Source organism: Engraulis encrasicolus, chromosome 1 (assembly GCF_034702125.1).
Source record: "Engraulis encrasicolus isolate BLACKSEA-1 chromosome 1, IST_EnEncr_1.0, whole genome shotgun sequence".
NCBI lineage: Eukaryota > Metazoa > Chordata > Actinopteri > Clupeiformes > Engraulidae > Engraulis > Engraulis encrasicolus.
The window spans coordinates 9089069-9116147 of record NC_085857.1 but is presented as its reverse complement, the minus strand read 5'-3'; the positions used below and the strand labels follow the sequence as shown (position 1 = coordinate 9116147).

Genomic DNA, 27079 nt, shown 5'->3' with positions numbered 1-27079 from the left:
CATTTCATTGTGGGTGCAAGCTGCTGCGAGATGCGACTCCGGGGTGAATTTCTCGACCAAGTTAGCAACTAACTGAGTTGCAATGCAATTTCCCATTTGGCAACTTACTGAGTTGCTAACAGGTTAGCTACAGCATGTAGCTTCACATGTTGTGAAACGGGTGCTGGTTTTTAGAGAGTGTCCAGCTGTTGTTGGTAGTGGAGGCTAAAGGTACACACTGTGTAGGATTTTTAGATGTTTATTTCCAGAATTCATGTTAGCCATTCACTGATGTTGCCTTTTTCGTGAATACTTACCACCACCATCAAATTCTAAGTATTCATTATGACTTCGAAAATTTTCACTTTTCATTCGTGAAAAGGGGGATTTTCTCCATAGTCCGCCATTTTGGATTTCCAGTTATAGCCATTGTTAGCTGCTAAAATGTGTGTACTTGGGCCATACTAGAAAATATTAGTTTATTACTTAGTAAACTTTAATGAAAAGATGAAATTTGGCAATAGGCAGCCCAGTTTCAATGAGCAGCATAGTTGCAGTACCTTTTTTGGCCATTTCCTGCACAGTGTATCTTTAAAGAAAATGTAATGCATCAGATAAGTGTCATATAGAGTAGTGTTTCTCAACCTTTTTGTAGGCGAGACTTTCAATTCACTAAAAAAAATCTCAAGACACCCAAACCAACAAACCGTAACATGACATCACATTCCATACCACACAAGCTTATAAAAGTAACATGTTTGGAGAAGTTGCAGCTTTATCTCAGACAGGCTATGTCAGGGGTGTCCAAACTTTTTTTAGTGAGGGCCGAATACAGGAAAATGAACAAGGGGCCGGGCCGCACTTTAGCGGTGACATAGCCAATTGTGTGATGACCGGTGAGGTACCAAATACACAAGGGAGAGAAAAGCTGTCTGGTAGCCCATGATTTAGGCTATTTCCAATATTTTCGAGAGGCAATGTAAGAAAAGGTAACAAAAATTGCATCAATATTATTGTGTCAGTGTATGAATTATCCACATGTACACGGTTAACAATTAAGCTTATTATTAATTGTTATTAATTATTATTAAATTGATATTTTATTATTGCCTACAATCAATCAATGCATGTTTATATGCTGTTTTATTTGTATTTAATTCTTATTATAGCCACTACTTGCTGTTCCCCGGCACTTCATGGGTTAATGTGAAACTCGCGCTGATCCAATCAGATCAAGTGCCTCTCTCTCAGACGCACGCAGGCAGGGATGAAAACAAAAAGGCAGCTCTTCTCTCTGTGCCTCCCTCAGTTTAAATGAGCTAGTTCTGTCGTAACCTAGCATGTTGAGCTAACTTGCTACAGCCAAAGAGGCAATTTTAGAGGATGGATTCACAAAGCAATCAAAAATAATGTCACTTGTGCAAAATGTGCTTACAGTACAGCATGATACTATTCCAACTGTGGGTTAAAGTTACAAATAAAAGTGCTAAGCAATCGCTAACGCTAACCGCTAATAAAGTTTGGAGTGTTTATAAGCAGCTGTTGCCGTAACTGTCTCCTATTATTTGGTGACGGACGGCGCTAACATAACAATGCCATAATATCATTACTACCAAACCGCCGATTACATCTTATTTTAACAAGGTGATGAAAAAGTACCCAAACTACCCCGGCCCCAATTGAAACTTGAAAAATATCTTAGCATCATGCTTTAGTTCCCAGCCTGTCATCCTGAACTCAGTGTGAAAAGGTCTGGGTTCCCATGCATAGAATTTTGCAAACTAGTTCATCTGTGTTTGTTAGAAGGCATTGCTCATTTGTGGTCAAGCCAAAATATTTCCTTTGGATGCAGCAATAGCAACTATCATTTCCCCCTTGTTTCTCTGATAGGGCTACTACAGTAACAAACATCAAGAAACAACTAGCCTAGTGGAAGTGGAGAAGTTTTAGTGGGTGGCGCCACCTGGTGTTCAAACTCAGAATTGCAACAGAGTTGCAATGAAGGTCAAATGTAATGTGCGGGCCATGTTCTATCACATTTTAAAAATCTGCCGCGGGCCAATAAAAACGGGCTTGCGGGCCGGAGTTGGCCCGCGGGCCTTAGTTTGGACAAGCATGGGCTATGTGTATGCCATACGGGCCACCTAAATTTACTTTATTGTGCGTAAATGGTAGATGGTGGATGAAAGATTCCACTGACTAAGCATTCATTTATTAAGTAGGACAAAAATGTATTATATTACATTATTTATTTAATAATTCTGGTCAATTTCACATACCGTCAGCCACGTTTCCACTGCACCCCTGAGGAAGGGATGGCACCCTGGTTGAGAAACACTGATAATGTGTGATGTAAATGTAATGTAAGTTAATCGTCCTTCTCTAGAGTACAGTGGTGCGCACCGATGCGTTCTGGGATAGCGAGAGGGAGGGCTGCCTGTGGTGGGGGTGGTGTGGGCGGGACATAAACAGGAAGCAGAGGCTGTGCCACTTCCTCTTCAGCTCAGCCTGCACCTGGCAAACAACAACATAATACCACCAACAATAATAACAAATGCATATGGTAATTGCTTAAGTTATTACAATAAAAACAATACTGAAAACTGAAATATATATCAAAAATATAACCAAGAGATAGTGTGTCTGTGCGTTTCTCAGTGGCTATGGGGGTTAAAACACATTACTATAATCCCTGTCAGATATACTGCATATATTTAGGAATCGCACCAGAGAGTGTGTGTGTGTGTGTGTGTGCGCGTGCATTTGTGTGTGTGTGTACTGACCTCTGAATTCAGAAAGCAGTAGAGGATCGCCACCACCAAACCCTACACACACACACACACACACACACACACACACACACACCATTGCAAAAGTTCTAAATAACTTGCTAATATTGATAACCCCACCCTATTTTTCTCTCGCACACAAACACAGATAACACACACCTGGAAGGAGCCTATTCCGAGGTCAAATAATATCTTGTAGTCGGCAACCGACTCATTGAGGGAGACGAAAAGAACGTAGTGAATCCCAAACAACGGGATGAGAAGTAAAGTGGATTTTGCCAACCGCCTGGAGGGAGAGAGAGAGACAGAGAAGTGAAGTCTAAATTTAGAGTGGTCCCAAAATGGTGCCTTGTGGGGCCCCCACATCTAATCCTAGTTAGAAACGCTTCCATCTGTAACTTGTATTGTTATGACTGAGGACAGTTATGACTGAGGACAGGAGACTCCCATTACCTGTATTGTGATTGGTGGAGACTCCCGTTACCTGTATTGTGATTGGTCAGCGCCCGGACATCGGAGCTTCTGGAGGAGGATGCGAACGATGTGGAGGAAGAGCACAAAGTTCACCTACACACACACACACACACACACACACATACACATACACACACATTATCAAATCAATTGACCAACCAACTCCAGCACAGTGGTTGCCAAACTCATCCCCTTTGCATTCAGAAGTAGAAGAAATCCACACCCTAAAAGGGGGTCCACACAAAAAAAGTTTGGGAATCACAGCTGAACACATGATGATAGTCATGCCTCCATACAGGAGTGTTATTTTTTCTGGCCATGGTAAAGTCAAGTGCAGCTAGTACGTGCATGTGCGTGTGCGTGTGTACGCACTGTGATGGACAGTGTGATTGGTCCATTGATTAGCCAACCAGGCAGAGTGCTGTCATTCCTCTCCCAGCACCTAAACACACACACAAACACACAAAACACACACACACAATGTGTTTTTCAAGACTGTCAGTTTGTGCCACTCCTTTATCATGCAATAATTGATTTGACATTTTCAACAATATTTGCAACAACACATTACGTAATAACACCGCCATTTGTGATACCATTTTTCTCTATTTGTAATAATTGCATATTGCAGTGGTTATTACAACATGTAATTATAATTTATCAAGTCCTCATGAAGACATTTAAAAGGAACTTTGATTGTTGGGTCGTTTCAGGCACAAACATTTTTTACATCGATTTTCAAGACCAAGACCATGTAATTAAAATATTATTGTTTGTCACACGTTATCTGCAGTCTCTGCAACTGCCATCTTTATATAACTAACGCGCACACATTGAGTGCGTTACAATATGCGACCTTGCTCCCTCCACTTGTGCTTGTCTCCTCGTCCCGCCTCCTGGCCCCTCCTCCGTGGAGAAAACCATAAAGTTTCCCAGCTGTCAGCCTAGCCACAACAACTTTTGAGGGACTGTTTTTCATTCACCATCCCAAATGCAAATGAGAAAAAGACTGTACAATTGAGCTTTTGCAAGTTATTGAAATATAATGCAGTTGTCAGTGATGTCATCATGACATATTACTTCCTGGTACGAGGAAACAAGCACAAGTGGAGGAGGCAAGGTCGCATATTGGAACGCACACACACACTTTGCTACTTACCCCGTGTCCTCCAAGTAAAGTCTTGCAATAGCCCACGCGGCCACAAACACTGCTGGGATAGCTGCAAAACATACACACACACACACACACACACACACACACACACACACACACACACAGTGTAGGTACTATGTTTACTTTATTGTGGCTTCTATTGAGGATTGTGGCTTCTATTGTGGCCTCTATTTCATTCTAATGTTAACATTATGAACACTCTAGAAGTTTCACAAGGATAGAAAGTCTAATCCTGTAATGGTATAATAAAAAAATGCTCCCTGTGTGTGTGTGAGAGAGAGAGATGCCTCACACCAAACGATGAGCAGGTAGTGTGTGAGGTGTGTGTGTGTGTGTGTGTGTGTGTGTGTGTGTGTGTGTGTGTGTGTGTGTGTGTGTGTGTGTGTGTGTGAGACGCCTCACCCCAGCCGATGAGCAGGTAGTGTGTGAGGTGTGTGTTACCTCACCCCAGTCGATGTGCAGGTAGTGTGTGTGTGTGTGTGTCTGTCGCCTCACCCCAGCCGATGAGCAGGTAGTGTGTGAGGTGTGTGTGTGTGTGTGTGTGTGTGTGTGTTGCCTCACCCCAGCCGATGAGCAGGTAGTGTGTGAGGTGTGTGTGTGTGTTGCCTCACCCCAGCCGATGAGCAGGTAGTGTCTGAGGTGTGTGTGTGTGTGTGTGTGTGTGTGTGTTGCCTCACCCCAGCCGATGAGCAGGTAGTGTGTGAGGTGTGTGTGTGTGTGTGTGTTGCCTCACCCCAGCCGATGAGCAGGTAGTGTGTGAGGTGTGTGTGTGTTGCCTCACCCCAGCCGATGAGCAGGTAGTGTGTGAGGTGTGTGTGTGTTTGCAGCGTCAGCAGTGCGTGCAGGTACAGTCCCTCCACCAGCAGCCAGAGGAAGTTTCCCATGATGCAATACTGGCACAGCACCAGACTCAGCCTGCAGCCCACCTGTGAACAACCACAACACGCACACACACACACACACACTTTTAAAGTATTTACACACATGCACACACACACACACTTTTAAAGTATTTACACACATGCACACGCACGCACACACACACACACACACACACACACTTTTAAAGTACATTCACACGCACACGTTTTTTTTTTTTTTTTTTTTTTTTTCAAAGAGTCTCGCTACCCCCTGCTGGGCAGCAGCATGGCACGCCCCACGAGACCAGTCATCTGTTCATATCTAGTTGAAACCCAGTGTGCGTCCTAAATTCAATCTTACACTTTGTTAAAAAACACACACACACACAGTTATGTGTAATAAGTTATGTGCATTAGGTTTGCACGATATGTCAAAAAGGTATTAAAAAGGTTGACATTTTAAGTTGATGCTGTATATTAGCCATGTTTTTTTCCTAATAATAATAATGTTGGAAATAAAACATTGCTCTCAGTTGTTTCATACATGATAAAGTGTAGAATGGCAAGTAGAGAGGGGAAAATATATGTAGATATAATAAATATCGCGAGTAATATCAATATCGCGATATACAGTCATGTTATCGTGTATCGCATATTTTTCTAATATAGTGCACCCCTAATGTGCATCCAAGATCAGCCTGAAACATACACATCTAAGGACGGGAGACTACATCACGTGTACACGGTAACGTGTCTGGGTTTTCACGTGCCAAATATAGTCACCCTCCCTGTAGTCATCAATCCTGATCCAGATTCTTAGAATATTGACCTACAAAGGCAAAGTGCAGTAACTATGCCAACCATAGGCGGCGCTATAACAATGCCCGTGGGGAGGCTAAAATAATAATAATAATAATATTAATTAAAAAAAAATATATATATTATTATTATTATTATTATTTATATGTTGTAGGGGGTTACGGGGGTATGGTCCCCTGCAAGAAAATTTTGACAAAAGCACTGAAAAATGGTGTATTTCAAGCCCTTGAGAAACCTTGCTCCACTGCTTTTCACTGCCTGTCATTAGCACATTTGCAGGGAATTCTGATAGCGATATAGGCCTACTATTCCGTTTGCAAACTTCATTCATTCCAAATACCATAGCGTGTTCAACGAATTTTCCTATGTATTTAAGATGCATTTAGGCTTAGAGAGTTAAAACATTGAGGCCCAATATGGCTATTTTCGTTTTGATTGATTTGATTTGATTCTTTAATGTCCACAGGTGTGGAAACTTGTCTTCAGTTTCACAATTATAAAAGACGTACAGTTTTAAATTGGCTCGTCTTCAATGCCCCCTTTTTTGCATGTGAGAAAAGAAAGAAAAACATCTTCGGGAAAACCCGAGGAAAACGTTGCGCAACCTTTCCTCTTGAACTTTAACTTTGGCATAGATAGACCATTTGGACAGGCAGTCAGTTTCATATGCTTCAAGTCCGCTCCCGGTGCCGTGCTCGGTCAGCATTTCCTCTCGATGTGCTTGATTATTTTTTCGTAATATTTCTCCAGTCCCTAACCCCACCAACAGTAAAAGCCTGGTCCCTAACGTTGCACAGAAACTGACGGCAAGGGAAACAGAATACGGCATCTCTTTGTTTGCTATAGCCTACTCAAGCCACGAGTAAGCCTTCAAGTATTCCGCACTAAATGCTCTGGTCTGCTTACCGAAATCACGTTTTGGGTATTGAAGCAAGACAGGACATTCGCCAGATTCTCAGCCGTATGACGCTCAGGCATGGCTTTTGTCTGCAGAACAGCGCTCCGCATCTCCCACTCTAGCATGTAATGACGGGTGAGGATTCAGTAGTTAGTGCCGTCCACGAGTCGGTGGTTAGGGACACTTAATGTGCATTCGCAAAATCATTGCGTAGGATGATTGCATTTTCATCGTGAAGTTTTTTCGAGCCTGCTAAGTAATTTTTTTCCGAGATTGAACTGTGTATTCTGGCTCAAGAAAGTTCATGAACTCCCGAAAGCCTTCTCCTTCCACAAAGTTAATGGGCAGCATATCTTTTGCTACCATCTTCGTGAGAAGCACTGTTAGCTGTTCTGCACGTCTAGCATTCATTAGTAACACTTTGCCATCGCAGTTACGTCTCTTTAATCTTTCAGACATGTTTTTCATGCATTTTCCACCCATAAAAACAATAGGAATAAAAAAATGATTTTACATTTTCATTTTATTTTTTTTCTTATGACAACTTCCCCTAGCCTGTTAATAATGCCGCCCGTGATGCCAACGTTGAAAAAAGCCTTCTAAGCCTTGGTGTTAGGTTGGATATTGTAGTTACTTGACACAGCAATATCTCTATAACAGGACACATTTGGGCCAGAAGGCTTTGTGACAAGGAGACATAATGAAAACCATTTCAGTCTAAACCTAATTTTGTCAAAGTGTGTGGTTACTGCACTTTGCCTTTGTATTTTAGGTCAGAATAGTTATTGTGCGCTTTGATTAGCATGCTAGCGGCTGTCTTACCAGTGATCCAGTGGGGTTGCAGTGTGCGGTCTGCGTGTGTGTGAAGATGAGATGGTCTTTGATTAGCACGCTAACCGCTCGTAGCATGAAGGAGATGAAGAGGTTCAAGTGGATGTAGTTCCTGGTACAGCGCAGACGCCTGTTGACAAACAACAACAACAACAACATGGATTCATATAGCACAATAACAATAACAACAACTATACAGCCTCCTGAGGTCTGTACCTGAGGTCCGACACATGCCTCACTCACCTATGTGATTACATCAGACAAGAAAGTGAAAATGGAAATTATACAGGCATGGTTTTATTAGATTTACAGAAAGCATTTGACACGGTGGACCATTCAATTCTTTTATCTAAGTTGCAATGCATGGGTTTTGGCCAGGCATCATTACAGTGGTTTAAATCATACCTATCTGATAGACATCAAATTTGTGATTATGATGGGGTATTGTCAGAACCCTTGCAAATATCGTGTGGGGTGCCCCAAGGTTCAATTTTAGGCCCTTTGTTATTCCTTATTTATGTAAATGATATGCCAGCAGCTGTTAAATGTATGTCATTCTTTATGCTGATGACTCCTCTCTACTTGTATCTGGCAGGGACACCTCTCAGATTCAACACACCCTCACTGATGAGTTGAACAATGTAAGACAGTGGCTGCTAGACAATAGACTGTCATTGCATGTGGGGAAAACTGAATGCATTTTATTTGGTACCAAACATAGGATAAAAAAGGCACCTGAGTTAAAAGTCACATGTAACGGTAACGAAATACAAACAAAATCAACAGTTACATATCTAGGTTTAACATTGGATCAGACTCTGACTGGTCATTCAATTGCAGAGAAGCTATTGTATAAAAGTGCTTCTAAATTGAAATTTTTGTACCGTAACACAAGGCAATTAGATTTAAAAGTTAAAAAACTTCTTGTGTCAGCGCTTGTGCAGTGCCATTTTGACTATGCCTGTTCAGCATGGTACAGTGGCCTGACAGTGAAAATAAAAAATCAAATGCAGGTTATGCAGAACAACATGATCCGTTTTATATTAGGTAAACCATCTAGGTATCATGTTACTTCAAATGATTTTAAGAAAGTGGACTATCTGCCTGTGAAATTAAGGGTTGAACAGCTAAAACTGAATCATATGTTTAACATTATAAATGGGATAGCACCTAAGTACTTGGGATCCCAAATTGTAATGGTGCATACTCAACATGCCCATGGAACAAGAGCAAGTGTTCGCTCCTGTAAGGTACCAGCTTCAAAAAGCACAGCTCGCAGCTCTTTCTTTTATACAGGGATTATGCTATGGAATAGCCTTCCACTAAATATTAAAATGGCAGAAACAAAAAGGTGTTTTAAACAAAGAGTTAGAGTATTTTTGTGGAATAAAGTGGAGAACTAGGTGACGTAGGAATGTGATGGCATATGTGTATGTGATATCTGTTACATGTTTTTGTTATGTCTTGTCCTCTTCCATCAGGGACCATGTTGGAAATAAGTGTTTACGCTTTTACATGTTATCCCTTGGATACCTTTTTGTCTTCCTATATCCATAAATAAACCAAACCAAACCAAATACTATTAACAAACAACAACATGAATTCATATAGCACAATAACAACAATATGGATCCATATAGCACAATAATAACAATATGGATTCATATAGCACAATAACAACAATATGGATTCATATAGCACAATAACAACAATATGGATTCATATAGCACAATAACAACAACATGGATTCATATAGCACAATAACAACAACATGGATTCATATAGCCTAGCGGGGGTGGGGGGGGGGGTGGTTTAGGGGCGCTGGCAACATAGCTATGGAAGGAGAGGGGGGAGGACGTTACTGTCTGTCTTATCCACAGTTACCCACATTCTTCTGTAGGAATACGTTTTCTTCATACCCTCTTTAATGATTGTAATGTTTTATTGCGATGGTCTCATTCGTTTAATCATAGTTTTCCATTCGGACGCCGCCTCCTCCCCTTCTTCAGGCATCACAATAACAAGAACAGAACAACAATAACTATACAGCCTCCTGAGGTCTGTACTACAAAGCGGGGTTAAAATGTAGCCAGGGATGTAGTCCACTTTTTTGTGGTGGGTGTACTGTATATATTTGTGTTATTTTCATCCGTAGTCACTCTTTTTATCCATTGCAAAACGGGCCCTGTATATTTGTAATATTCTAAATAATGGATCAATCAATTTTAGGTGGGTATACAGAAAATCCTGAAGTGTTGAAGTGGGTATACAACATATACTACGTAGACCACACCACTGGTCAGGGGTGTAGTGACCACAGCAACAGCATGTTAACGTTAATCAGGGTACCTGAAGGAGCACAGAATCGCCACGCTGGTCGTCAGGGCAACCAAGGAGAGGGCGTGGCCTAGTGTGTACAGAACTCTCACCACCAAGAAGAAGACCAGCTGCACGCACACGCACACATACATGCACACACGCACACACACACAAACACACACGTCATGGGGGGGAAATGAGGGGAAAAAAGGTTTATGGTTGTACAGAAGTGTTAACAGATAATGTAAGTGTGTGACTGTTTATTGTAAACTTGAAAGATATCAAGTATAAATGAAAAGACAATGTTTTGAAAGAATTTTACATGAAAATATTTCTTATAGATAAAGTATTAATAATAAAAGTTTGTGTGTGTGTATGTGGCTACCATCTCCTTATGTGGCGTGGTGTGTGTGTGTGTGTGTGTGTGTGTGTGTGTGTGTGTGTGTGTGTGTGTGTGTGTGTGTGTGTGTGTGTGTGTGGTTACCTTCTCCTTATGTGGCGTGGTGTGCGGTGTGTGTGTGTTTGGTTACCTTCTCCTTATGTGGCGTGGTGTGCGGTGTGTGTGTGTTTGGTTACCTTCTCCTTATGTGGCGTGGTGTGCGGTGTGTGTGTGCCGTGGTTCCACAGTGTGTGCGTGTGTGTGTGTGCCGTGGTTATCTTCTACTTATGTGGCATGGTGTGTGTGTGTGTGCATGCATGCATGCGTGTGTGTGTGGTTACCTTCTCCTTATGTGGCGTCCTGTGTGTGTGTTTTGGGTGTGTGGTTACCTTCTCCTTATGTGGCATGCGTGTGTGTGTGTGTGTGTTTACCTTCTCCTTATGTGGTGTGGTTCCACAGGCCGTGCTGATGTTCGGGAAGACGTCGGACCAGGCGCCATCCGGTGAACAGTTCCTGCTGATCACACCTGCACACACACAACGCAACAGCAGACATTTTTGTAGTCCAATTTCCACGCTTTGCAATGCGTTTCAATGGGACAAGACTACAAATGGCTAATTGAAGTATGTAATAGTAATAGTAATAATAATAATTGATAATGATAATATTTCTGACCGTGAGTGTGGAACAGCTCCTTCAGGATGTCTGGGCAGGGGATGGTGACGGTGGCGTTGACCTCCGATTGACCCCAGCACATGAGGCGATCCCAGAACCCTTTGCAACGCACACCTGAACGACAGACACTCACACGCTCAACACATACTCTTTAGTTAGTCACACCCAGTGATTGGATATTCCGTAGAGTTAGCAAAGAGTATCCAATCACTGGGCGTGACTAATTAGGCTGATACACTTAGAAGTGTGCAGACTAGGTTTTGAGAAATACCCACAGTGTGTGTGTCTGTGTAGAGCTGTGTGGTTGTGTGTGTGCGCATGTGCATGTGACAGTACCTGTGTGTGCGCGTGTTTATGTGCATGTGTGTGTGTGCGTGCTTCACCTCCAGATCCCTCGCTCCTCCTCTCCTCCTCCTCCTCCTCGGCCGTCAAGCGAGTGCGGCACTTCTCCTCCTCCCTTCGCAGAGCCTGGTGGAAGTTGCAGCGCGGGTGGCTAGCGCTAGCCTGACGGTTAGCACGGCACACAAACAGCAGCCATTTTTGTAGTTTAATTTCCACATCTTATAATGGGTTTCAAGTGAGGAAAGACTACACTAGCCCAACTGAAGAAACCACTTGTGTAGTTCAATAGGAAAGTTTTACAATGGGTGGCTAGCGTTAGCCTGACGGTTAGCACGGCACACAAACAGCAGCCATTTTTATACCTCGGTTTACATTATTCAGGGTTCCCACTGATGCTTGAATTCCTTGAAAATGCTTGAATTTTGCTAGCCTAGTTGTCTCTACTGTATCTCTGTCGGTCTCTCACACACTAAGGGAAGTGAGAAGTGAAGTGAGTAACGGCCATTTTCCGTGGATTTCACCGAAGAGTATCAAATCAGTAGTTCTAAGTGTAATTAACAATAGGATCCTCCTTGGTGAAATCTGCGAAAGATCAGGCGTTGCTCACACGAGCAAGGCTAGCACACTTCATATTGAGAAATACCATCAGTATCTCTCGGACAGTGTGTTTGGTCTCTTTGAACAATGTGTGCATACAGTGTGTGTGTGTGTGTGTGTGTGTGTGTGTGTGTGTGTGTGTGTGTGTGTGTGTGTGTGATGCAACTGTACAACAAATGGAGCACTCCTAAACAGAATAATTCATGTTACAAATAGATGCTCACACACACACACACACACACACACACACACACACACACACACACACACTTTTCAAGTATCTGTGTGTGCATATTTCTTATTTGTTTGCACTGTGACTACAGTATTTTGGTGAGTAGATAGTAAGACCTCAGAATACTAAAGGCCATGTGTTTGATTTATTTAGATTACTGTACATTAGATTAGACTAGATTAGATTACTGTAGATTAGATTAGCCTTCATTGTCTCTAGTGAGTAGCAGGGTTCCCACTCTAATTCAGATATAAAATTCCATGATTTTCCAAGACTTTCCAGACCCAAAAAGCAGAATTTCCATGACCACTTCCGTAAAAAAAAATGACGTAAATTTGTTTTTTTTAAAGTGTGAAAACGAAACATTATCTTCACCCCTAGAGCCGACGCCGAGCTGCTGCCAGACTGCAGTGGGCTCATTGCATTCTAGAATGTTGCACATAACAGCGTGAAACCAAACAATCTCTGGCAAAGCGTTTTAGGATAGCCAATAAGAAACAATGTTCTACACCAAACAAAAACGTTTCTAGTTTTACACAAATGTTAAGAAAATTCCATGATATTCCATGACTGAGCATGCAAAATGCTAAAATTCCATGACTTTCCATGACTGGAAAAACTTTTATGAAATTCCATGATATTCCAGAAATTCCATGACCCGTGGGAACCCTGGAGTAGCCACTAGGGCAGGTGTCACCAACGTGGTGCCCGCGGGCGCCAGGTAGCCCTCCAGGAGCTTCTGATGTGCCCTTCAAGGATGTTTGTAAACAGTGTCGACTACAAGATTTTGGTCATAGTTAATGTTTTTTCTTAATTTAAATATGCAATTATTTCTTTATAGCCTATAACGAATATTTCCTTATCTTATAAGCAAATTATCATTCAACCTAGAGTGATTTGGGAATTATGTCAAAACATCAGTAGAGGATTTTGAACAAAATAGCCCTCGGGTAGCTCTTAGTAGCCCTCGGGTAGCCCTTGGTAGCCCTCTGACCCAGAAAGGTTGGGGACCCCTGCACTAGGGAGTGTGATTTATCATAAACACCTGATCAGCACAGCAGACAAACATAAGGAGCATGTCTAATAAACCAGGAAAAGTGTAACAACAGAGAATTGTTAGTATTAATATTTACTACTACAGTATATCCATCTTATATTTATTACTATTTCCATCTTGGCTCTAACAATCATCAAATAGTCATTCAGAAATAATGCAAACCATGCATATCGCACACACCGCTATACCTGAGCTACATAGGCAATCATTGGCCATAGCTCAGAGAAATACTAAATACTAATTAAGTGTGCAGTCTTTTATTGAAACCCATTCTGCGATGTGTAACTGAACTATAAAATGGCCTCTTCAGGTAGCCCAGTGCTGTAACAATCTTCTATGTATGGACACTACAGTTTTCTCCATTATTAAGTGCCAAAGACACAATGTGGGCACTGACTAGTTTTGACACAAACTGTTTTGGGAGAGATATGAGCTTTTGGCAGCTGATCCACATAGTTGTGCTAAATAACTTTGGTAAAGGCACCAATTAAATGAAAATGAACTAAAGTTATTGAGAAGGATGTATGTGGCAGCTATGGTACTGCCTATGTACATGAGAAAAGGGTTAGTTTTGAAGCAAGAATGAGCAGATTGGGGAGACATGACATTTTGCCAGTAATAATATAATAATAATTGTATTTATAGCACTGTATACAAGGCATGCAACTCAAAGTGCTTAACAAATGGGGAAAAAACATAATTGTTTGAGATGGATTTAAAGGAGGTAGAGAGGAGAGGCAGAAATAGCAGACATTTTGCCAGTGATCTGAAGTATTAAGCAGAACTGTAAGTCTGTTTGGCTGAATGATAATATAGTTGATGATGTGATATGTCCTCTTTGTTTTCTAGACAAGAATTTATGGAAGAATGTATGGCTCTTTTGACGGGATTCGGATCATAGTGTCTCGTTCCTTTCAAAGAGGCATTCAAAAAACTGTCACTTATGTTCGATTATTTATTCAGTATTTCGAATGTAATATTTTGACTCCACCGCTGGGTAATTTTGTCCAAACAACTGATTCTCCTGCTTCTAAAGACCGTTTCTGCCACTCCTTAAGGCAGACAATTGAAGTACTTGCATCAAGTTCACATGCCTAAAGGTAATGAAAAATGAACGAAAAAGCGGTAGAGGGACTCCCCCAGCTGTGATCCGGTTCCCATCGTTCACTACTGGGAGCCGTTCAGAAGAATTGCCTCGTTCGCGAACATCACAACACTACTGTTTTCATGAAATAAGACAAACCATTGGAGAATAACTTTAACAGAGATTACATGACATTTAGCCAGAGAGTTTTGCACATTTCAAATTGGCTCATACGTGTGTTTGTGTGTGTGTGTGGTGTGTGCTTGCATGTGCGCGTGTGTGCATGCGCACATGTGTGAGTGTCCCCATTTTGTAGTGAAAACTTCAATTAGACTTTGCCCAAGGCTAACATTGTATCCCCTCTGTGTTAGCTTCTAAATGTGTGTGAGTGAGAGAGGGGGGGGGGAGCGAGAGCTTCTAAATGTGTGTGTGTGTTTGATTGAGTGAATGAGAGAGAGAGAGCAAGAGCTTCTAAATGTGTGTGTGTGTGTGTGTGTGTGTGTGTGTGTGTGTGTGTGAGAGAGAGAGAGAGAGAGAGAGAGCTTCTAAATGTGTGTGTGTGTGATTGAGTGAATGAGAGAGAGAGAGAGCAAGAGCTTCTAAATGTGTGTGAGAGAGAGAGAGGGGGGGGGGAGCGAGAGCTTCTAAATGTGTGTGTGTGATTGAGTGAGCGAGAGAGAGAGAGAGCAAGAGCTTCTAAATGTGTGTGTGTGTGATTGAGTGAAAGAGAGAGAGAGAGAGAGCACGCGAGAGAAAAGCAGAGATTTGTCTGTCTGTCTATCTACAGTTCCCGCCAAAAAGTCTTGGAACAGCGAGCCAAAATCTGTTGTTTTTATTTGTTCACAGAAGAACCAACGGATACGATGACAAGATGAATATGAAACAGAAGTTCAAAATGTCTTTGGTGGACAACAAAAACAAGAGGAGTTGGCATCCATTTCCATAACTTCTGGAGGGGATTGTATCTGTCTGTCTATCTGTCTATCTACAGCAGTGATTCCCAACCTTTTTCTTCAGGGACCCATGTTTTTACCATTGTAAGCTTTGGTGACCCAACCGTGCGAGCGCCCGCACAAGAGTCACAAGATGCCCTCTGTTTCCTGGGAAAACTGATTTTAGTTATTTTATTCCTCTTTCGTCTTTGGTCAAATATAGAATAAATGTTTAAAGGGATACTGTGTGAGATTTTTAGTTGTTTATTTCTAGAACTCATGCTGCCCATTCACTAATGTTACCTTTTTCATGAATACTTACCACCAGCATCACATTGTAAGTATTCATTATGACTGAAAAAAATGCACTTTTCATACATGAAAAGGGGGATCTTTTCCATGGTCCGCCATTTTGAATTTCCAAAAACAGCTGTTTTTAGCTGCAAAAATGACTGTACTTGGACCATACTAGAAAATATTTCTTAATTACTTAGTAAACGTTCATGTAAAGATCAAATTTGGCAATAGGCAGCCCAGTTTTAATGAGCAGCATAGTTGCAGTACCTTTTTTTTTACCTTTTCCTGCACAGTGTCCCTTTAATGTAACTTACATTTTTTTGCTTCTATGCATATATTAGTTAAATGATTTGTCATTCATTCAACATGGGCTATATATATTCAAAATGAAACCCCTTAACCCCAAGAGGGCTCCGCAACCCTCTGTGGATCTTTGGCGACCCATAAGTTGGGTCCCGACCCATAGGTTGGGAACCACTGATCTACAGAATGGAAAAGAGATGAGTCTAGCTACTGTAAGAGGGAGTTTGAAGGAAGAATGAAAGAATGAATGGGTGGATGGATGGATGGATGGAAGAAATGAAAGAACAATAAGCGAATTCTTGACTTACAAAAATCGAAAAGGTGATGACGGGTCCAAGCAGAAATATCGCCACGGTAGCAGCTCCCCTCATGACGAAACAGCGGTCAGACAGATAGATAGATAGACAGATAGATAGATAGAAAGAGAGAACAGAGATAAACCTTGGTGTTGTTTTGAAATGGCGATGGTCTTGACTTGTATGTAATATCCAAATTCTCTTTTTTAGCTCAGAGCTGATCAGAGAGAGAGAGATGAGGACAGATAGAGAGAAAAACAGAGTTGGATGGGGAGTGGAAACAGAGCGAGTGTGTGAATGTGAAATGGGGAGAGGGGGGTGAGAGAGAGAGAGCGAGAACTTGTCCCAATTCACTGCAGTGTGTCTGAGAGAGAGATCTAGCGAGGGTGTGTGTGTGCGCACACATGTGTCTGTGTGTGTGTGTGTTTCAGTGTCAGGCCTAGAGGGGGAGGGGGGGGGGGCGTCATCACGTGTGTGTGTGCGCGCATGTGTCTGTGTGGTGTTTGCCGTTTGTGTGTGTGTGTGTGTCAGGCCTAGAGGGAGGGGGTCCTGTCATTGTGTGTATGTGTCTGTGTGTGGTGTCTGCATGTGTGTGTGGCAGGCCTTGGGGGGTTCTGTCATTGTCTGTGTGTGTGCGTGCGTGTGTGTGTGTGTTGAACATGAGAATACTTGTTGCTAAAGGAGTGAAACAGAATGGTATGTTGAAGACCACAGGCACTAATGTGCAGACACAGTGGTTTCACAAGGACGAGTTTCCGCCCCGCGCTCGACACAAAATGAGCTCAAACCAGCATCAAATTCTAAGTATTCATTATGACTGGAAAAATTGCACTTTTCATGCATAAAAAGGGGGATCTTCTCCATGTTCCGCCATTTTGAATTTCCAAAAATAGCGATTTTTAGCTGCAAAAATGACTGTACTTGGACCATACTAGAAAATATTTGTTTATTACTTAGTAAACTTTCATGTAAAGATCAAATTTGGCAATAGACAACCCAGTTTCAATGAGCAGCAGCATGGTTGCAGTACCTTTTTTGACCATTTCCTGCACAGTGTCCCTTTAAGGTGTTATCGATGGCAAGCAAGTAATCATGCAGACTCATCCAAATTCCGGCTCCCTCTTTCATAATTATAACTAGTTACTCCCTCGTCCTCCTAGCAGTCGTGGATGCGCACCACAGAAAAGTTCTGGATGATTGATGAGCAGTGTTGCCAGATGTGTCCGATCAAATCCCGCCCAAAAAGTTCTCAAAAACCGCCAAAATGTACTAAATTCCTAGCCTGGGCGAAAAGCCGACTGTTGACTCCGTCAATCAGTCTGGCAAAAGCCATGAGGAATCCGTCTCCGTGGACGATGGGAGATGGTCGGATCTTACTCTATCATTTAAATTAATTGAAGTTCCAAACTCAAATTAAAACCCATATTGTGCTTTATTAGCATGCCTGTTACGTTGTAGCGTCGCATAAGCATACAAATAACAAAACGAAAGTGTGAATATAATTACCTTAACCAATCCGTAACGGAGCTCGCAGGTGAGTTCTACGTCACCACTCTCAACTGTTTGCTGATTGGCGAAACACAGAGAACCGAGCTCGAGGCTTTTGCCAGGTGATGTGCGGAGCCAAAATCTTTGGGTGGAGTACAGAGGATGGCGTCGCGAGGCTACAAAATTCCGCCCAAATTCAACAAATTACATTGACTTCTATGGGCCCGAAACGGCTGGGGGAAAAAAAACGCCAAATGGCCAATTTTTCACGTTTTTACCCGCAGACGCTCATTCCAAATAGCCCAATTCCACCCGCCCAATCTGGCAACACAGTTGATGAGGGCAGCTACTTTCTGTACTCTCTGCTACGGCTGCAACAGCAATGGAGGAACCCTGGCGAACTCTGAGTTTGGGCAGCGACTGTGAGATGGGGGCCTGGATCACGCTCAGGACAGATTTACATGTAAAAAGCTCTATTACGTGTCCAACCGCCCAACCTGGCAACACGGCTTACTACAGTCAGACAGGTTTTTTTTTTTTAATGTACAGGTTTTATCAACACACATCATGAAACACCAATGTCATGAGTAAACCACTAGTGTTGTCAGATTGGGCGGTTACCCGCCCAATTGGGCTACTTGGGATGGCCGTCTGTGAGTAAAAACGGGAAAATTGGCCATTTGGCGGTTTTTTTTTTTCAAGCAGTTTTGTGCCCATAGAAACCAATACAGTTTGTTGAAATTGGGCGTAATTTAGCGCATTTTGGGCAGGTTTTGATCAGACAAATCTTGCAACGCTGTAAACCACATCAATTTAAGCTGGGCTTACATTGTACGAGTATTGCCCGCCAATTTTTTTGGTCAATCATGAGTCTCGCATCGCGGAGTGTACATGGGGTAATGACAAGCAATTTCGCCTCACAATCGTACAAAGGCACGTGGGCATGTTTTCTGTACATCAGCGAGCCAATAGTGACTTTGGTTTATTTTCTTATGGCAACACTGTACGAAAGAGATGATAATATTCAAATAGGCAGGCTTTATCCAGGCTATCTGAAAGGCTTTTAACCCTCTAGCTACCATAACGGCCGTGAACGTCCGGCTGGATCTGTACCAGAACGCCCGCGGCCGGCCGGAATATTTTCATATGAAAATACGGCTGAACGGCCGTCATCATGCAGTTTTTCCAGCTTTCAAACACTTTAGCTCAATATTACAGACCCTCCTCGATATACTTTCAGTATAAAAACTATATGTTTATATTATATTATTTTTCAGTATTTAGATTTTATTACGAGATGCGCCGCTTTATGCGATTTGGCAATCTGCCGTCAATTCAAATGACAGCCGTCCGAGATTGGATGGCTACAAACACAACCATTCTGTTTCTACAACCAATATACACTAAATATGAAAACTTCCAACCCTCTTCGATCTATTTTCATGGTCAACAGCACATGTTTATGACTATTTAGGCTATTTTTAGATCATGTTGTTTTATTAGGCTTATGAGATGGTGTTCAACTGTGATGAGTTCTGCCAAGGTCCTAAATAGCAAACACAACTGTCCAGCCGATGTCTACACGCTACATATTAAAAATGTAAACTGTCTTCGATGTGTTTTCAGAGTCAAACCATATGTTGGTATCCAACTATCTTAGTTTCCTGGAACAACAGACAGCGACAGCTCTGCGTAACAGCGCATCTGGAAGCGCAGCATGATAGGCTACTCATTTTGCGTGTCAGCTTTGGCAAAGCAGTCAAGGACTGTTACTACTCCACGTGTCCTTCATAAAAATGTGCGTGAAGACGTTGAGTTGAATGCTAACTTCCAATAATAGCTTACCAACGTGGTGTTTGTAGCACTTCAATTCCGTATTACTCGGTGATGCCTGGCGCGTCTTACCTGTGCCAAATTGGGAGGGGAAACTTCCTTACAGCTCCATTCATGTCCTGTCTGCTATCGCGGACACTTCTACGGTTATCCTTACACGTCTTTGGCATGGTTTAGTTTAGAGGTGCTTAACTCGAATCTTTGAGGCGTCCGGATTGATTGGATCATTCCAAGGAGAGTATCCGGATTAGACGGATCACTCGGATCACTTATTTAAAATAGGCCTAAATAAAAATAAATAATATAATGTATTTTTTAAAACGTTTCTGCCGTTAAATAGCTATGCCTTTGTTGTTCCATTTATCAATTCATGTTGATAAATCAAAGAGTAAGACAGTTTGATCAACAAAACTCACTTTATGAATGTCACAGTTCCTAAACTCATGCTGCGATCCGACCCACCTCTCCTCACTAAACATGCAACCACAACTCGAACAGCCTTTGGCAGCAGTGAAACGGCATGTTCCTGATTTTGCAATAAATAATGTGTGTTGTTTGTATTTAAGAAGACTAAAAGTCAAATATTTGGGAGCAGAAGTCTAGTTGAGCAGGGATGGTCAGGAGGCGAGCAGCAGATGACCACTCGCTTCCGCTGCCGAGTTGCCTTGCGACTCGCACACTCGTGGCAAAAACGAAACTTAAGCGTTGATCCGATCCGTAGGGGATTCGCTGCTACCAACAACTCAGTCAGGATTCGTCTCACCGAGTCGCCGAGGGCGCCGCTGCTGAGTGACTCGGGCGAGGGGAGTGACAGCAGTGGCTTTAAAGACTGTAGCCTACGCTGTAACGCAGTGAGTGATAGAGTCACGTCTGTAGACTATAATTTCCCTACGAGTAGCCTACAGAGTGAGATGTTAAAGCGTTGGCAGAGCACTGTTAACATTTAGAAATGTAGAGCTCTACAGAGTCAGAAGCACACACACAGGGAGTGGGGATCCGCGACTCAATTGGCCACAACAGGCTGGACGGATCAAACAGGCTCGATGAATGACGAGGCGGGAGTTGGTTCAGTTTTACTCAGTGAATGTTCGTGACTGAACAGCATACTAGGGAGATTAGAGAATGGCTGTTGTAGTCAACTAAAGAGGATATATTCCGGTTTCACAATTTCTCGCGCTGTAACTGCCATTTTGTTGACATATTAATGAAATGCCGTCTGACCCGCCTTTGGCGGATCAATGCACGACAGCCATCCGGTCTGTTCGGATGAGGTCTTTACCCGGCTCTCCAACCGGATCCTCCGGGTTTTTATATCATCTCTAGTTTAGTTCAAACATTATTAGCTAGTGTAGTCCATTACAGTTATACCGCTTGAAACCGCTTGAAAACAGGACTTTTGGGTGAACGACATTTGTTGTCGTCACATGATCATTGTTCAACTTTGACCCTGGATGGATGGATGGATAGACGAAGGATAGATAGATAGATATATAGAGAGATCGATAGATAGATAGATAGATAGGCCTAAATATATAGATATATAGATAGATAGGCCTAGATATTATCGGATTTTATCACATTTTTATCATTTAATCCACATCAAAGGCACTCTATGGGAATACTGAACAATTAATTATCCATAAATGATATACCATTTGAAAGTGTGTTTTCTCTACTTTAATATGAACGTAACTTGTAATTGACACTTTTCATTTCTTTTCAAGTTATTTGACATTATTTAAAATATGACCAAAATGTCAAATTTTCCTTAGAATTCCTGGTAGAATTCCGACCTATTCAAAAAAAATCCTGGTAGCTAGAGGGTTAACCACCGCAGAAATAAAACATGGCGTAACAAGAGAGCATATGGCGCGCGAGAGAGATAAACCTCATTCCTCATTGTCACTGGTGCAGTGGCATTCCTGACTAGGAGTGAGGACCAGAAAAGCCTCCTAGTAGCAGGCATAAGGGGAGCCAGATCCTTAAGAGTCCCATTTTCTTTTTCCTCTCTTCCTCCACTCCTACATCACATGGCCTCAGCATTGGCGGACTCCATAGCTGAAACTTCTTTTGGAGGAAATCCATTGTAATAAATTCCTCCTCCCCATGTGACCTCTTCACATACATGGATCTGGAACCCCTCCGAACCTGCACCACCTTCAACTCGGCCAGCCTTGGCAGCATCTTTGTTTTTACCGCAGAATGGCCATTTTCCCACGCCCCTAGTCTTCGCATTTCATCTCCTCCACCTCCTTGCTGGAGCTGGATTTGGAGATTACAGACAGGAAATCCCTCCAGTCATACACCCCACCTGACCAACGCCACATCTCCTGCTCCACCCCATGGTGGAAACTGTCGACGCTAGAGATGGGATTTATGGCTCTTTTATGGGATCCGGATCTTAGAGGCTCGTTCGTTTCAAAGAGCCGTTCAAAAAACTGGCTCTTTTGGCTCTTTTTTAAATTATATATTCAGTGTTTAGAATGTAATATTTTGCCTCCACCTCTAGGTAATTTTGTTGAAACAACAACTGATTATTCTCCTGCTTCTAAAGACCGTTTTTGCCTCTCTTTGAGGTAAACAATTGTGTTTTTCCCCAAATGTAATTACTCTGGTCGAGGTCACGTGCTTAAAATGAATGAAAAATGAACGAAATAACAGTCGAGTGGCTCCCCCAGCTGTGATCCGGTTCCCATCGTTCACTTCAGGGAGCCGTTCAAAAGAACCGGCTCGTTCATGAATGACACACCTCTAGTCGACGCTCATGAATGTGTGTCCTGCCTCTAGGAATGTAAGCGCTATGTCCTCTGGAGTTGACCATGACCACCAGAGAGGACATCAGGCACCAGTTTTTGTTTTGCGCACTGCAGTTGTCTACCCAGTAGATTACATGCTTGACGTTGCAGTTGATTCCTTATCGTTGCGTACCCGTTTTTTACGGGGATTCGGTGGAGGTGACTCTAAGGTTGTAAGGGAGGAGTGGCAGTGTTTTGTTTTGCGCGTGGCCTTTTTGGGTGTGTTAAATGGTGTACCCGCCCGCGACCATACTAATGATGGGGGAATCCCTGGAGAGATCCAGAGGTGAGGTTTGTTGGGCCGTGTCCGCCAGGGGGGGGTAGAAGTCCTGGTGATGGGTGTCAGAGGTGCAATCACTGCCTAGAGTCAGGGGGGGAGCCCCCAACGGCTACTGCCAGACTGGCCAGAAACGGAGTATCCTGCCCAATAGTAATGAGCGCTAAGATGTAATGCTCAAACTTTCTAAATTCACATACATCTGACCGGACTGCAAAAATCAAAAACAATCTTCATCAATCTTTGAAATATTATTGTCTATTTTTTTCAGTGAAAACAGAGAGAGAGAGAGAGAAGGAATTGTACTGCCCTATGTCCTCCTCCTCAGTGCTATCTAAATAAAAATAATCTTCCTCCTCCTCCTCCTCCTCATTCTGGGGTGGGATGTACAATGGGGTGCCTCTGTAGGTCTTCGTCACCATCTCCACCCGTCTCTGTGTTTTGTAGAGAGTTTCCTTTAAGGTTGGCATGTGGTTGCAGGCACTTTCTGTAGGTTAAATAGCAAATAAAAAAAGAGTTGGATTTGGAGATTACAGACAGGAAATGACCAAAGTCATACACCCCACCTGCCCTACGCCACATCTCTTGCTCCACCTCATGGTGGAAACTCTCCGCGCTCATAAAGGTGTGCCCTGATTCAAAGAATTTGATCGTGATGTCCTCTTCAGCAATCCTTGGGGAGTTTAGCAGGATCACCAGAGAGGACTTCAGGCACCAGTTCTTGTTCTTGTTCTTGTGAGCAAGTGATGAAATACACAAAGGTCACTTACCTTACACTGCACTTTACTTGCCAGACTCTTAGGAAACTTATTTCAGTTATCACAGGATATTGTTCACACACACAAGGAATCTTGCCACAGATTTACCTCATCATCAGACCTCATCAAGACATCCTATAAGCAAAAAACAGTACTGTAAATGAAGGTACAATTACTTTTTGAAACCACACACACAGAGAGATACACACACACACACACACGGAAGCTTACCACGGATGTTGCTGATTGGCGGTTCAGGGGCCTCCCTTTTGGGAAGGGTGATATGGTGTTCTGTAATAAAATACAGAGGTCACGTACATTACACTACACTTACCTGACTGTTAGGAAACTTATTTCAGTTATCACAGGATATTGCTCACGCACACAAGGAATCTTACCACAGATGCTGCATCACTGCAACTTTGTATGCCTTGGGAAGGGGACCTGAAGCAGTGAGGTGAAGTGAAGCCTGTGGAGAAACACACACACGCACGCGCACACACTCGTTTGCTTGAGTTAGCCGTTTCCATTATTGTTTAACATTTTCTCTAGATAAAATCAGAAAGCCAGCTCACAGATTTCGGCATGAGGGGCCTTTTCCTCTTTTTGGCCATTTTCTCCTTCAATTTTAAATTGCCATCCTTTTCACGTTTCTACATGGCCTAAGAGATGTATTTGAAAGATGGGGAGTATTATAAAATGTTAATTTAATGCTACTAACAGCAAGCACATCCCTTCTCCAGGGCAGCTACATATGCAGACGCCACCTCGTTGGCACCCCGGTCCGCAACCCCCTCATACCATACCACTGAAATCGCCTTCCTTTGCCTTTTCTGGCCCACAGATGCGAATGTTTCGTGGTAGGCGGCAATGCAGTGTGTGAATACCGCAGACTTTACGCCTGGCATGTGCGGCAGCATCATAACTTTTTGCATGTCCACACTTCGAACTGACATATCCACCATCCGGTTCTTGTAAAATCCTGTAAAATTTGCGTCCTGTAAAATTTCCGTATTTCAATGGCTTGAGTGTGGTGGTTTTGCCACCTGACACAGTGGGCAATCATTTACAGCCTCACCCTGATGGTCTTCCTCTACATGCTGTTCCTGTAAAATGCAACACTCACACTCCTCCTCCCCAAGTTTGGAGAAGATTTGGCTGATGTTAAGTGACTTTCAATAGGTTTCATAAGAACAATAATTTCATTCACCTTTCCACTTGTACACTGTTCTCACCCCCACCAGGTATCCCACCCGTGACAGCTGGGGAGTCACGTCCCATTATTTCAACCACTAGATCTCCTGTCGCTGCTCCAATATTTTCGACGGCACTCTACTCCACATGGGCACAGCAGTGGGCACGTCGGAGGGTGCAGCAGCGGGCACATTAATGTACAATATTAAATTGTAATACGTAAGTTACAGCTTCTCAATAAGCTTCTCAAACAAGGCCAAGAAGCGGTCCGTCTTGGCCTCCGCTTGTTCGTGGCGCCTCTCCTCCTTCAATGCCTCTTCCTTGAAGAACTCCAGTAGAGAGCCATTGTCACTCATCTTCGCTCTCTTCTGGGGAGGAGAAGGAGAAGGGGTGGCAGAGGAAGTGGAGGTAGGAGATTGGGCAGATGTGGAGCCTGGAGGGTCAGGGCCAAGTGCTGGGGCATCCGGATCTATAATTGACTAGAAGGAAAATTATATCTATCTGGGACCACAAACTGACACAGGCATTTTTGGCAATTATTGAAGTTTGGACTGCCGAGCCTGCCATCTCCTCTCCTCCGCTGTCCCCTACCCACCATCTCCCCCCATCCCCTCCATCTTACCTCCTCCTCCCCTCTCCTACCCCCTGCCTGCCATCTTTCCCCCTCCCCTGCCCCCCATCTCCCCCTCCCCCTCCATCTCCCCCCTCCCCTGCACTGTCCTACCCCCTGCCTGCCATCTCCCCCCCTCCACACCCTGTCTCCCTCGCCCCCTACCCCCCATCTCCCCCCATACCCTGCATGCCATATCCCTCCATCTCCCGCCCCCTACCCCCTCCATCTCCCGTTCTACAGTAGCACTAGAAAACTCCTTTATGTCCAAATGTCTTTTGAATTAAAAGGGTATTTTTCTATTTTTTAAGCCTTTTCCACTTGGATAGTGTCCAGCTGGACCAGTTCCTTTGGAATAGATATTAAAAAATACTTCTTCCCACCCTTGAAAAAAACCTACTGAGTACATAATAATACCAATATCTTTTCTTTACCAAAATCAATCCATCCTAAACAATTCTCCCCCCTTAGTGGTTCCCTATTTCTATTAAACACATTGGTTTATCATTAGTCATTTTACACATTTTTTAGACTGCAGATCCTCACAGACTGAGCAATCCTAGACATTTCAGTGATTGGACGTGGGACATCGGCTTAGTGATTGGACGTGGGACATCGGCTAGAGAGTGATCACCTCTGGTCTGACCTCTACTGTTGGGGACCGTACAGCGCTTAAGTGGTCGAAACGGTCTAGATGACGCAGTAGGCGTGCTGCTGATGATAGATGTCCTAATATTTTACGGTGGAGGAGGACCACACCAACGTCTCCACCCCTCTCTCCACCTATTCCATCATCATCTCCTTCATTCATCAACATCAGGGAAGAGGTTGAGCTGGTGCCCTCTTTGTGGGTGGAGGAGGACCAGTGTGCCTGCCTGACAGCCTAAAAGGCAAGGCTCTGTGGAGGAGGACCAGTGTGCCTGCCTGACAGCCTAAAAGGCAGGGCTCTGAGGGCGGCCATAGAGGGTGCCCCGCCCCCGAAGTCCACCTGGAGGAGATGGAAGGCCAGGGTGCTCCACAGGACCGGTAGGTCTGAAATTAACTCTTGCAAAGTCTCTTGTCATTCATGTCTCCACCCCTCTCTCCATCTACTCCACCACCATCCCTACCCACACCAAATTGCAGTTGCAGAGCCAAATAAAAAAGCATAAAACATAGCAAGCTTGAGTGCCTCAAAACTTCTCTTTCTGGAATAAACTTCTTCTAATGTTTATCTTATTTCAAATGTCCGGCTCAACCCCCTCGAGGGAGGAGAGTCCTCTTCTGAGGCAGAGGAGGACCAACTCCCCTCTCCCCCTAAAATTTTCCATTCCCTTACCCCCACTTCCATCAACCCCTTGTCCACCCCTCTCCACCCTTTCAGCCTCCACCTTCACTTTCTTTTCTCTTCCCTCTCCACCCTTTTGTCCACCATAACCTCCCTCCATTCCCACACCAACTTCTCCACCTCCCTTCCCCTTATCTTCTAACTCCACACCTCTCTCCATCTACTCCACCACCCTCCCCTGTGTATCCCCTAACTCCCTCCCTACCCACACCAACGTCTCCACCCCTCTCTACACCTACTCCACCACCCTCCCTACCCACACCATCGTCTCCACACCTCTCTACACCTCTTTCCCCTTTGTATCCAATATCCTCTGTATTCCCTCTGTATCAGTGAGGAGGTAGAGCTGCTCCCCTCCCCTTGTGGGTGGAGGGGGACCAATGCGCCTGACCCGAAAATCTGTAGGGCAATACCACCCTCCCTACCCACACCAACGTCTCCACCTACTCCACCTCTTTCT

General features: G+C 43.4%; 1 protein-coding gene across 1 annotated transcript; it reads right to left on the bottom strand.

Annotated features, from left to right (window-relative positions):
- Positions 1-2361: 2361 nt before the first annotated feature.
- LOC134445703 (vasoactive intestinal polypeptide receptor 2-like) lies at positions 2362-25038 on the bottom strand. The gene is made up of 15 exons (XM_063194746.1): positions 24911-25038; positions 23933-23957; positions 23325-23462; positions 11581-11701; positions 11198-11311; positions 10954-11048; positions 10174-10271; positions 7816-7954; positions 5198-5342; positions 4402-4462; positions 3615-3684; positions 3253-3335; positions 2928-3054; positions 2763-2804; positions 2362-2493 (listed from the first exon to the last, which is right to left on the bottom strand). The coding sequence occupies exons 1-15, from the start codon at positions 25036-25038 to the stop codon at positions 2362-2364; spliced, it is 1518 nt and encodes a 505-aa protein (XP_063050816.1).
- Positions 25039-27079: the final 2041 nt, after the last annotated feature.